Raw genomic sequence first — 13997 nt, 5'->3', positions numbered from 1 at the left:
GTTCTTCATTCTTGGTGTGCTAAGTTAGTGAATATTATTTATTTATGTGTACTTTCAAATCTGTTTCCTGTGCAAGACACAATTTAGCTAGAAATGATGGAAATAAAAGGTTTTGGGTTTAATTTTAATTACATTTGCATTCATTTATCATTTACCTTATTCAGAAGTCAAAGTACAGGGTTTTCCACTCTTTCAATTATTGAGAGAAAATTTCATATAATTTTATTGTGTATTATATATAGCAAAGCTTCCTCCTACATCAAGGGCTAAAACAATGGAATTTTAGTAGGACAGTTATTGCTTCGTTGTTAAACAAGCACAGAAAAAAATCTTACATGCTTCATATTTTCATTTAGTCTCACATGACTCTGGTTGTATCAGGAAACAATGTTTGGTAAATTCATATGTGGAACCAAAAGTTAGAAGATCTAAAAGGCAAGCATCATTTCAAATGAAACAGATTTCAGCAAAAATGATAGGTTTGGGTAGTTGTCATCCTGTCTCTGTCTCCTCTTTACCTTCATAATTTTGCCTTCTCCTCTTTACCTGTTCATTAGCAGGTACTTTTCACTCTATTTAATTCATGTTATGTATCCCCCTTTGACTTATTATTTCCATACATCTAATTTCATTATTCTATGCATTTTAAAATGACGTTGCAAAAGTATTGGTCTTGCGTTCTTGTGACTGACATTTCAGTTTCCCTGCTGGGTTATATTTAAAAAAAAAAAAAAAAAAAATCACTAATGTGTATTGGAAATGGCACCCAACACTCAGACCAGAGAAAGAACACAACATTCTTTCCAGCATCCTGCTTAGTTCAGAAATATATGAGGTTAATATCTTGATAGTACTGAAAATTTTCTGAGTGGACTAAAGTAATGGTGAACTCTAGAAAGTTTTATATCATTAGAAAGGTACAGAGTTCTGGTAAGAAATCTGGCACAGTCAATATATTTTGGAATAATAGTTAAACATTTCAGTAAAGAAGTATTATTTTTTAAAGTAGTGCTTTAAGTATTTTGTCTCATATTACAATTACGCTTTTCTTAAAATTTTGTAAAGGGAGAAAGCTACTTTTCAGTAAAAATCTAGGGACTATTGGGCTGTCCAAGCAGAATATCATATTGGAAATGTTATAATTAATGAAAAAATTTTGCTTTTAATTGCACTGGTTTTATTATTCCAAATGATTATTATACCATATATAGTTAGTAGATTGCTATAGTTTCATTAACTTTCTAAAAACATCTAAGCCTTTTTAGTGCTAGGATTTTAGTGCTTCAAATTAATTCAAAAGCTAAGATGAGACACTTCTTCAGTGTCCAAATATCAGGATGGATTTGTCTTTGGATACTTGGATGACTTTGGTAGGCATTTTTATTCATTTTGAACTAGATTATGTTGGAGTGGTTTAAGTTGTTGTCTGATAGATAGGAATTAAAGGAATTGTGGAGTTTTATGAGTTTCTGTTGTTGCTATCTTTATTCATCAACATCTCTATCCATCTCACATTTTAAGTACCTGAAAATTTGCTATGTCTTTAATAAGCTCATGACAGCTTGTTAGAAATTTCCATTTAAATGATTTGAACAGAGTGTGCTCTTGCCTTGAAACTGTCCATCATAAATTCCTGTTCCAACAAGATCCTGTAAACAAACAATTTTCACCAATGAATTTCATGGTAAAAATAGACATTTGGGTTATAAAGAACAGTCTTTTACCTCAGAGTAAATTGAATCTTCCTGAGGATTAGCTAATGACTCAACATTCTGGTTCATCTGTTCCATGACTTCTCAAGTCTTTCACAATGTGTGTGAGACTCCCACTTCCAAAGTGCCATATACTCCTGCACTTGCAGAGCATTGCTAACTCTGGTTTTGTTCTGGGATGCCATCTGTCAGATTCCAGCTAATAAGGAAATAAAAGTCACCTTGTCCATGGCTGTAGACTTACAGAGAAATGAATTTGTTTTGTGTGGCTTAAAGAGGGGGTTAAACGTGGGGGAAGTGAGCTGTATTATACACTCTGAGCCATGTGTGCTCTGCCTCCTCTTCCCTATCAAGTGCTGGGTCACAAAATGTTGAGAAGTCTAAATTCCAGGGATGGTTCTAGCAATTTGTGTACTTCACAGTCCTTGAGAATTGTTTTATAGTCTAGTTCTCTGAAGCAAATGGTACTCACAAGCATGAAAGTCAGAAAAAGATTCTTATATTGTCTCAATATGACCATGAAAAAAATTAATTCTGAAATGTGTGGTAAGATATTTATGCTCTGAAAACAAAGTAGTCTGGGAATTCCTTTGCTATTGCTTATAACCACATTATGTTTTGGTTTTTAAATTGTCACATAAAAATAATGTGTCTTAGGAAAAAGAGATTTAGAATGCATAACATCTTCAGCAAGGACTTCTTCATACCTGAGTGAATTACTCTGCATGAAAAAGCAGCAGAAAACCATGGCATGGTGAAATTTAACATAGTTGATAATACAGTCAAGGTTTCTTTTGTGACAAGGCCATGTTATTTTTCTGACTGTAACTATCCCAGTATATGTATTAATCCTTAGAACACACTCGGCTGAAGTATTGAGGACATAATCCAGGACTTTGGTTGCCCCCATTCTTTTGTTGTTTGAAACAAGTTAGAGACACCTAAAAAGTGCATCAGGCAAGATGGAATCCTGGATACCTTGGGGTTTTTTTTTCAGGGGAGTGGTATTAGGTCTTCTCTGTGGTTTTAATTTTCAGTACCAACACCAATTTAGTGCCTTCCATTTTTGTTGTTTGTCCTCAACAAAGGAAGGAGAAAATAGATGTGGCTGCTCAGTTCCCTGGTGCCAGCTCTGGGCTGGTTTGGATTTTATCAAACTATAGTGAAGGAGGGGTTCCATTTTTATGGTAACTGAGAAGAAAAAAAAAGAACGGCAAGAAAGTTTTTCCTCAGACATGCAGAAATCATGAAATGCCTTTGCTTCTTGCTTAGTTTCCTGGTTTCTGCAGTGAGTGAGACTAGGGTGCTACATGAGTCTCCTAAAGGTGGGTCACCTCCTGAGAAGTTTTCTCCTATGTAAATAATATTCTAGGGCTGCCAAGCTGAGGTTAGTATGTGGTTGTTTAATGAAAACCATGTAATTTTTAATGTTCTTACAATTTTGAAAAAATTAAATATTTTCATATATTAATATGAAGTACAAAATTGAATTCAGTGGCAATTTAAAATCTTCAGGCATGTATGCATATTATGTGAATATCCATAGATCAGCTACATAAACTCACTATATCATCTCTCACGCTATATTTTCAGTCTGGAATATTGTGATAAGAGTTAGGACTTGTGAGTGAGTAACTTTAAGCTCTGAAATTCTCATAGTTGGTAGTTACGTGAGTTAATCAGTCAATGGTACACTTTTTTGGTTGTTTTGGTTTTTTGTTGTTTGGGGGTTTTTTTTGCTTTGGAACATGTTCTCTAACATGTATGCTTTAATTATAGGCATTTCAAGAAGATCTGGAGCAAGAACAAGTCAAGGTGAATTCCCTAACCCATATGGTAGTGGTGGTGGATGAAAACAGTGGAGATAGAGCTACTGCTGCACTGGAAGAGCAGCTTCAGGTAATGACTAAATGGCAGTGCTGGTCCCAAAAATTTGAAACAGGAAATTTTTAAAATAAGCAAAACCAGATAGTGAATGTGTACAGGATCATAATTGGTAGACAAACAATTGTTATCAAGAAATATTAAGATTATGCTATATTTTTCTAAAGCACTTTTGGGGGGAAATTAATGATTTATTTCCCATTATGTTTTCATGGCCATGTTTCTTAGGAAATGAAAGGAATAATCACTCAATTGTATTTTCTAAATACAATTACTTGAGTATCTTTAAAAGAGTGACATATTGGAGATACAATTGTGATAGAGCTAGCAGCCAAGATATTCTAAATGTTTGTTAAATATTAACTTGCTCATAATAAAATCTCACTATTTCACTTGCATCTTTAAGAAGTTGCTACTGCTGTACTATTTATATTCCAATGCTCTAACTTCTGAATGAAATTGCACAAATGAAAGTGGATAATTAATGTTGAGATACATTGAAGGAGGGTTCTCTTGTGTTGGTGGTCAGATGTCCAGGGACACAGCTCAAAAGGAATTGCAATATTACAACCAAGATTCCTTCTATTTTTCTGTTTCAGAAAGGAGAAAGTGTTTTTCTTTCATTTTGCTCCATTACCCAAGAAAATAAGAGTTTGTGGGTTTTAAGTCATTAAAACCCAAGGTTTTTCTAGAGAAGCTATCAATACATTCAGTGTAGCACAGGCAGATACCTGTGTGCTGTCTTGAATGCAGCTAATTTGGGTACCAGTACCAGTAAATCAGTAATTGGTTTGGAATTTAGTGTAGGTTTGGCTAAGATTCTGAGCACTGCCACTTCAAATATAAGTCTCATTTTTCTCTACTGCAACTACTTAGTCACTCAAGGAGCACAACCCAGCCAAGATAACAATACAGACTCTACTGATCCATAATTATTAATTCCTTTTGACTTCATCTTAAATGTCAGAACTGTGGTGTACCTGCTCAAAATAGTCTTAACCTTCCAGAATTTCTTGCCAGCCAGCTCCTTGGAACTGTTCAGTGGAATAAAGCAGATTGCTAGCAAGAACATGGCTCCAGAAGCTAAGCTAAACTTGTAAAATATCTTGAATGGAAGAAGAGAAAGAATAATTAACAGCATTTGATATTCACAGCACTTCATGAATTAGAAGATGTAGAAGTGAGAATTTTTAATAGTGTGAAAAACAAATGAAAGGTTGTTGGATTATTAGACATTTAATCTAATTTCACGTCTTCAGAAAGAAGAATTAAGGGAACATCAGGTGATACAGCTTCATCCCTTATTATTACAATGGTTGGAAAGGTACCATTAGTATCCTGTGCAACATCTGCAGCTGACCCATATTGGAATAAAACCTGAAATAGAACTCAGACATTACTGCAATACCTTAAAGAAACATAATGAATAATGAATGTAGATGAAACACTGTGGAAATACACCATTTGTATCTCTACTAGCAGAGAAAGCACCTGTTATTTGGAAAAAGTGTTCCCAATTGCTACTGTCTTGGAAAAAGTATGTTCCTTGAAAGATGCTGGCAAGACAGATCCTGGGTCCCCTCACCCTACAGCACAGGCCGCCTTTGAGCAGTGCATGCAGTGGTGTGGAACAGTCAATTTGCTCTCCTGTTACATCTTTTATTCACAATCTCTTACAGAAGAATCTGAAAGAAAAGTTAATAATCCCCGTGCTCTGGAAGTCAAAGAATATGGAGCAATATTACAGATGTTAATAAAACCCAAATACAGATATAAAGCTGTAGAGTTTAGAGTGTTAGGGAGGTTTGGAAACTTTCATGCTTTAAAGCCCAGGAGAACTGAGTTACCACAGTCCACCTGCTCTCCTAGTGAAATGTTACACCTCTTTTTCTGTGTACAGAAACTGTTTGGAAGTTTTTTTTCATATTGCATTCTGAATATAAACACAGGAGATAAAATGTGTTGGCAGGCACAACCATTAGAGCATTTGACAAAAAGTACAAAGGAGAAAAGTTCCCAAGCTTGATTATGTATCTGTCAGTCAGACTTCTAAAAGTAGAACAAAACAAGAGCATGAACTGTCAGACAAAAGAGCTTAATAAGACTGGCTCACTGAGATGCTGGTCAGGATCAGATTAGGAAGAAAATGAGCAGTTATTTCCGTGTAATAGTCAAAGATGCATTTTCCAAGCTGGTGAAATTCTGTTATGCTTTTCTTTTTGAGGTGGTGATTCTTGAAATATTTTCATATATATAAATATCTGTGTATGTATTGCATTTTTTTTTTTTTTTAATATCTGTGTAAGACAATTTTTTAAAGCCTAAAATGAACTTGTTGAGATTTTAGGTCTCAGGAATGTTGACAAGAATCTATGCTAATTTTAAATGAACTGTATAGAAGTTCTTAAGTTTTATTGCCTATGCATAAACATATCTATTTAAGAGGCAATTAATGACAAAGAAGTCAAAAGTGTCCCCTGAAACAAATTATCCATTGAAAATTTAACTGTGCTTGGAATAATAACAGCAAAGAAAATTGCAGGGTTTTTCTTAGAAACAGCTGTCCCCCTAAGGTACTTTGAGAGACTACAGCTAGACTGGGTGAGTGTGAATATTAAAACTTCTTTTACATTACTTTGCTTACTTCACATATCAGTATGTGACATGTTGAGAGGCTCTGTTTATGCTACTACTGAGAACCAACTATTTAGACTTAGACCTCTGAGACCCCAATTAAAATACGTCCAAGGATTTACCAAGGCAGCTGCTGAATAAGGCTCAAATCTATATTTAGTGCTGCAAAATCAAACCACTTTACTAGCAAATCTGTTGTTGTACTCTGACTCGATTCTACAGGAAAAATGTGGGACATTATCTTCATCTCCGAGATGGCTGGATAACATACAGAAGCCATGAATGCAGGGAGATTTTTTCCCCTAATTGTACCCAGCAGACAACAGGTCTCTTAAGGACTCCTGTGGGCTAGCTCAAATTAGAGGCTTCCCCAGGTCTCAGGGGTCAGGGTCTGGGCTAGAAAGAAATATGTTTTAAGTGTATCAAATGCTACTTGATGGCTTATTCCTCTGCTGGGGGAAAGCAGCTGAGAGTGTAATTTCCAGGATTATATATTCATATTATTCAGGGTACTGTCCTTTGATTGAAGATGATATATGGGTAGTTCCTGTAAAAATACGTCAAAATAAGTGAGGAATTTTAAAGAATGAATAAGCTATTTCAGTTGACTCACTAACCACTTATGGCAGGAACTTATGTCCTATGAACTTCAGGGATTTCCAAGACCTGCTCATCACAACAGTATGATATTCCTGGTTGATGCCTGGGAAGTTGAAATCTCCCATAAGGACAAGGGCTACTGATCTAGAAATTTCTCCTAACTGCCTGTAGGATAACTCATCGGTGTTTACATCCTGAGCAGCCTGGAGTTCTCCATCCCAGGTCCTCAAACGTGGGGCTCATTCCACCAAGTCTCATTAATACCAAAGATATCATAGCTGTGGGGCCTGACCAGTGCTTCCAGTTTGTCATGTTTGTTTCTCCAACTCGATGTGTTGGTGCATGAAGTGTTGAGCATTTCAAAACTGCACACAAAACTTATTGTTATATAGTAGAAACTCTATGGATGGGCTAAATATTCTGTTCTAAAGAGTTAATTTTGGATATAGGGAAAAGCATTTTTCCACTTTTTCCTCATTATTTTAAAAAAGTGGATAGCTATACCTGATTAGAAAAGCATTAAATGCAGGCTTGAAGTACATTATTTCACTCCAGTGTTTCCAAGAGTTATGTTTGTTTTACTCAGTTTCTCCTGTTCTCAGGCTTCCTTACTTTGACCTTTTAGCAGACTAGAAATATTTCATCTTCTGCTTCTGATAGTCATAAGGAACATTCTTTCAGTATATTTGAGATATTATATGATGATGTATATAGAATACAAGTCTATATGGATCTGAGTACAAAAAAAAATCTTCTTTTGCATGCAGATTTCTCCAAAAATTCAAGTTAGGGCTGTAAGAAAAAGCATTTTTTTACAGGATGGCATTTTACTTGTTAGTGTGGATTCAGTCAATTTCTCTGAAAATTTGTTTTCCCAGGTGTTAGGAGCACTTGCTGAAGTCTGAGTTTCTGGGCATCACACAGGCAACTGTTGGATGTGAATAGAGAGTTAAAGTTGAGCACCCTGCAATTTAGTGTAATAACTGCTTTATAAATAACAGTCCTGACATGATATTTCAAACTTGGAACTTCATATTTTAAATCTATTCAACCCAACACTGTATCTTGGTCTCATGGTTGTTATGGCCTCTCATGAGATATAACTAGATTTAAGATAGGTCATAGAATCAGCACTTCTTTCAGTGCAGTTACTTGGTCATTTTGCTTACTTTATTAAAATAAAAGATCTTGTCAAATTATTGAGAAAAAAAAAAGAGTAGGTTTTGTGGCTCTTTGAAGTCATATGCTGAAAACAGTATTTTGTATTAACATTTTTGCTGTGCAAATCAATATAGTTCTCAGAGTTAATGCAGAGCCAGATATTTGATCTTGTTCTCTTGAGGTTTTGGTGTTTTCTAGAGGACTGAAAAAAAAAATACTTTTTATGGTATACCACAGTGATAATTGATGGAGATGTTATTACAGTTGTTGAGAGAAAATTGTTTTTTTTCATGGGAGTCATTAAGAAAAGTCAGCTGCTTGAATGTGAGATATTTAAAACTTACTCAGGTATGGGGATTTTTATAAAGTAGCTATGAGGAAAGATATGATTATTGAATTAGTAATTAGCAAGGTAAAAAATGTTCAATTGAATATTTTTATGGTTTTAGTGTCCACTAAATGGAAAATTGTATCTGCTGACTTTTTACTGTGAAATAAAACTGTTAAAGCAACAAATTCAGATGGCATTCTGAAGTTTTATCTTTCATTTCCTAGGAGGTGAAACTTAATTTTTTTATTTCTGATAGAAAATATGGTTCTAATTGTTATCCCTTGGTTTTAAGAATCCACTATTTGGATGCTACATTTTTGCTAAAATTAAATTATAATCTCTATGAGGAATATGTAAATGCAAAAGATACAGCATTATATAATATCACAAATTATAAGGGACCCATAAGAGTCCTGAAGTAAATAACTAAATATGAAAAAGGAAGAAACTACTATCTTTTTGTCAGGATGTGTTTCTGAAGTGGATGAAAAATTAAGAATGCAGTAGTTTAAGTATCTTTCAGATGTTTATAAGAGATTTTTTATTTTGGAGCAGCTGAATAACTTGCATCTGATGCCCAGGGGTAATCAAGTCACTATAAATCATTGCAATAAAAGTGTTGTAGCATCAGCTAAAATAAGGGAGAAGAGAAAAAGGTGCTGTTTTATGTAATATAAATACATATGTTGTAGCATATGCTACAAATACCTGGGAAACCTCAGTGGGATTTGTGCTGGTGTGGAAGTTTATATGGGTGGGGTTTTTTCCACTGCAATATTTTAAAAGAGGTAAGAACTTTGACCAACTGTACTGTACTGATGCAGCTTAAAAGCCAAATGCTTTTTTCTTTGACCACACCTTAGGGACATCATTTTTATGTTTCAAGTAGTTCTGTTTTGGGCATCATAAAGTTTTGAAACAGAATGGGTTTTTGAAAGTGTAGTACTAGAGACTTGCTAGAAAATTGTCTGTAGATTAGTTTTAAAATATTCTGTCTTTAGATCTATTGCTTTCCCTTTTCTCTCCATTTTGGTTTTATTTCAAATGATGCTAAAATCCAATTCAGTGTGACATGCAACATATTTTAAGGGCACATGCTCAAAAAAAAAGTGAATTAGGAAAATATTTCCATTAAAAAATTGTAATGCCATAGGGAAAACAGATTTTCTTGTTTAGGAAGAAAAGAGCAAACAAATGCAAAATTCTCTTTTGTGTTTCTCTCTCCAGCACTTTGGAAAACGGTGGGCAGCCATCTGTAGATGGACAGAAGAGCGATGGGTCCTCCTGCAAGATATTCTTCGTAAATGGCAGCATTTTGCAGAAGAGCAGGTGAGTAGCTTTTTAGCAGTTATAAACTGGAATGTTCTTCAAAATATTATAGGAAATATAATAATAATATATATAGTATATATAGGAAAGGCCTGACGGAAGCTTTTTCTCTCCAATTTTATTTCAGTGCCTTTTTGATGCATGGCTTACTGAGAAAGAGGATGCTGTGAGCAAAATTCATACAACTGGCTTTGGAGATCAAAATGAAATGCTGACCAATCTAAGCAAATTAGCTGTATGTATATTTTCATTCTTCTATTTTATGTTCAGCTTCCTTAATCTGAGTCTGAATGCACATGGCTTTACCCCACTCTCACACTGTATGGTTTAACAGAACTTCTGTTTCATACTTTGGGACTGGGCATTGCCTCCTGTGGATAGAATAAGTTGTTTCATAGCCTTGCTGATAAAGGAACCGGTTGATACAGGAGTTTTTCTTGGTTGCATCTTCGGTCAAAAGCTCATGAAATAAAATAGCAATGGGGTGTCTTAAAAATACGTATACTTTTGTAGTGATAGTTTCTTTGTTGATGCTGTTGGTGTGTGTACTGTGTGTGAGACTCAGTTGATAGACATCTGTGCAAAGGCAAATGCATAGTAAGTACTTACCATACAGCAAACCCTGTCGTACGTTCCTTGAACTTCAAAAAGCTAAAGGCTCAGAATTTATGAAATGTTGAAATTAGTATTACTTTACAGCTATACCTCAGCATCAGAAATGTAGTTACATGCACAAGATGCACCCTTTTCACCACATCCTCCACCTCACTCTTCAGCAAATGCTCCACCGTGCATGGTCTTTATGGAGGGAATTTAGGTCTGGCTGTGCCTGTAGAGGTGAGAACCTTGTTGCAGCCTAGACTTACCAATGGCTTTGCAGCAGTAGGACCTTTGTAAAGAACATGATATGGTATGTGCTATTTCTGTATGCAATCATGACTGTCTCTGCATTTAGAGGAAAGGAAGCAGTCATGTCCATGCTTTGGTGAAAATAGGTAAATTATTGCTCTATTAGGAACAAAACTGGTAATCTTTTCAGGCAGGAACAGTTCTCTATTATTAATTAGATATTATTAAGTAATAAATATAATGGCATACAATTAATAATTATACATTAGTCATTAATTGTTACTGGATATACATATCTTGGTTATGTATATCTAAGGCTCAACCTTAGATTTTTAAAAATTAATTTAGGATTTATGTCCTTCTCATCATTCTGCATTAAAAAGTAGAAACATTCAGGCTCTGGGTTAATAAAAATACCATGATGTTTCTGAGGTTTAAGTAGCTGTGATGTTTCTAAAATTTGCTCTATTTTATCCTCACATATACAAATGTATAAAGCTGAAAAAAAAATGTACTTACAGACTGATGGTTTAATTCCATTTTAGCTGGTCCAGAATTATTGGTAGATGTTCCTTTGATTCATAAAATGACTCAGTCATTAATGTACAAACCAAAAGATTGATTTTTAGCATAATCTTGACACATTGTAATTATTAAACTGCCATATATTTTTTTTTCTCCTCTCCTTTCTTTTTCCTTCTGCAGCTCCTTAGGGTTTAGTAAAAATATGCATTTAGAAGTACAGACTTGGATTTTGATTAAAGATTACTTAGGATTAAGTCAATTTCTTTGTAAAGGAAGGAAAACGTGTATTTGCCTCAGTGTATATACTTCTTGGAAATTCTAACAATCTAACACGTGAGCAATCTTGAAGTTGACTTCAAGCCAGGCTTTTAACACGTAATGGATTGGAGACAACTCAGCATGCTTTAGAGTTCCTTCATGAAGAAAAATGTATTACAAGAAATTCAAATTTATTCAAATAATTTGTACTTTTGGATTTCAGAAGGTTGCTAGAGGACATAGGTACAGAAGGTTGAAATGTTTGTCACAAACTGTGAAGTAGCAGACTATTAATGGTTTGCAAGTCTTAAGCATAGGGCCAGTTTGGATACTTTTCAGAATTGCTTAAAAATATGATGTTAAGAAGGAAACACTTTCGTAATATTTTCATAAGTTTCATTAATGAACTCTTATGAAGTTAAAATTATGTTAAAATTATGCTGCCAGTTTAAATTGTTACCCATTTTTGTCCTGAAATAATTGTGGTCTTTCAGGAAACTGAGTGAACAACATAAAATAGTAAATAAAGTGATTTTTCCATATTCCTGAACATCAGCAAGAATCATGTCATCCTTAACAGAACAGGTGGAGTTTATTAATTGCAACTTAATCTTTTTTACACATGAGTAACTTTGGTCTTTTCAGAAACATGATTCATAATGCAATAGTTTAGGTGTGTAAATATTGTTTGTATAGTAGAAGAACACTGCCTCTTTAGTGTCTTTGATTTACATCAGAAAAATATCTTTTACTTTTGGAATTCCTCTATCAGGTTTTAGACTGAGTAGCAGTTGTTACCAAATTCCAGGGAGTATGTGTTTTGACATTCACACAATGCCAAATTGACAGAAGTTTAGTGTATGACAATTTATTATTTTTATCTTGTCTGAATCTTCAGGAATTTGTATTAATACATCAGCCACATGAAATTTTTTTGCAGGGAATATATCCTCCTGCTCTTGGACTGGCTTTTAGAAATAGGGAAAAATGGGATCAAGCTGTCCTGACCCTGACATGCATGTCGTGCCTGTCTTTTGGTGTATTTTATTTTGGACTTAGACACGTGTTTGAATGTGGCAGAGGAGAAGCTGTTACTCTTACAATTAGACCTGAATTGTGAAAGTGAGTCTGTGACGGAAGGAAAATATTTATTTTCCCTTAGTATAAAAGTGTTTATATTCTTAACAATATGATAGCTTGGTCCCTCACTTATTCAGTCATTTCCAGCAAGAAATTACAGCATTAGCTGCTCCTGTTAGACCTTAAGAATTTTAAGTTTGATATTCTAATATGGCATAAGAGCTTCCAGCCTATGTTTTCTGCATCTCTTACATGTAGAATGTGGCCAGATTAAGGTTGTGTTCTTTTGCCAAACTCCTAAGCCCGAAGGAAATTTCTGAAGGTAATTTATTAAACCATTTAGAATTGCGACTGTTGATTTGAAATTCTACAACCCTCCTACACGGCCCTAAGCATTCTAAAGTGATCAAAGTGAAATAAGTCTGTTTAGATACTGTTCACAGTAGGGAAAGTTGACTTTTATATCATGTTAATATCTACAGGTGGGAGCTTGCTCCAGTGTGGGCGCTCCACAGGGTCACAATTTCTGTCAGAGCACATCTGCCTGTTCTGGTGTGGAGTCCTCCACAGAATGCAGTTTATTTCAAAGGATTTATTCAGTATTTTTATGTGAAAATTTATCTTGTCATTAACTCTCTTCTGGGATCTTCCTAGTTTAAAGGTCAGAGAAACTATTTAGCAGGTAGTTGCTCCAGTTCTTAAAATAGTTCCTTAAAATAACTGAGGTTTTTTTGGTTTTGTTTTTTTTTGTTTTGTTTTGTTTTGGTTTTTTTTGTTTGTTTTTTTTTTGTTTGTTTGTTTGTTTTTTTTAATTTTCCACTTACTATTTATTCACAGACACTATAATTGTCTCTTTAATTCTTACACAAGATGCAGGGTGAAACAGAGCATAGACTGAGCTGGAAGATGTGATGCACTGAGAATGTAGAATTGAGGTGAAATTTTGGTGCTATGTATGGCATATGCATGTCATATTCATTTTTTTTCTTTTAGAAAAAATACTGAGAGCTATTGCAAAGGTATACAAGATCTACCTCTACATATTTATAGTGTATGTTCCATTAATATAGAGTTAAATCTTTTTTTGTTTCACCTAATGCTTTTTTCTTTTTTTAACCTATAGAAAATAAGTTAGATATTACACGATTTTTGACTGGAATAAATTTCTTCGCAGCTGAAAACTTACTTTACAGTGGGTGTTGCTGGTTAGACTATTGCAGTAAGCAAAGTTTTTGATCTTTAATGAAAAGAAAAAAGCAAGAATTAAAAATTTAAACACCCCAAAAATAGAACCACATTACCAAAAATAAGGAAATCACTTTATAACATTCAAATATCAGGGCTTACAGTATGTACTCAACAGAAGTTATGACTGATATATTTGATAATTAATTTCATAAAGCAAACTTCAATGTCTTGTCTTCTGAATTGGCAAATTACATATTTTGCAGTTGCTATTATTATTTTAGGTCTATTCTTGTACTGGAAAAAAGCCCAAAGCATATTTTTGGTTATTGTGGCACACTGACAGGTTTTTAATGAAGAAATATGAAAACAGAATCTCCCAGTATAGTTTTCCAGATTGACTGTAGCTATCACAAAAGCATATTAAGTTGTAGTGAGCGGTATCTTTG

At 34.3% G+C, this 13997-nt stretch overlaps 1 protein-coding gene across 8 annotated transcripts in view; it reads left to right on the top strand.

Annotated features, from left to right (window-relative positions):
• The window catches only part of DMD (dystrophin), a 1178400-nt gene that overhangs the window by 460696 nt on the left and 703707 nt on the right, over positions 1 to 13997 (top strand). For all 8 annotated transcript variants that reach the window (XM_010394528.4, XM_019282745.3, XM_039551931.1 and 5 more), the window contains 3 exons: positions 3492 to 3611; positions 9550 to 9651; positions 9779 to 9886. In XM_010394528.4, the coding sequence (XP_010392830.2) occupies positions 3492 to 3611; positions 9550 to 9651; positions 9779 to 9886 (330 nt within the window). The remainder of the gene's footprint in view (positions 1 to 3491; positions 3612 to 9549; positions 9652 to 9778; positions 9887 to 13997) is intronic.

Source organism: Corvus cornix, chromosome 1 (genome assembly GCF_000738735.6).
Source record: "Corvus cornix cornix isolate S_Up_H32 chromosome 1, ASM73873v5, whole genome shotgun sequence".
Classification (NCBI taxonomy): Eukaryota; Metazoa; Chordata; class Aves; order Passeriformes; family Corvidae; genus Corvus; species Corvus cornix.
The sequence above is the reverse complement of the archived record's forward strand: the minus strand, read 5'-3'. Positions and strand labels throughout refer to the sequence as shown.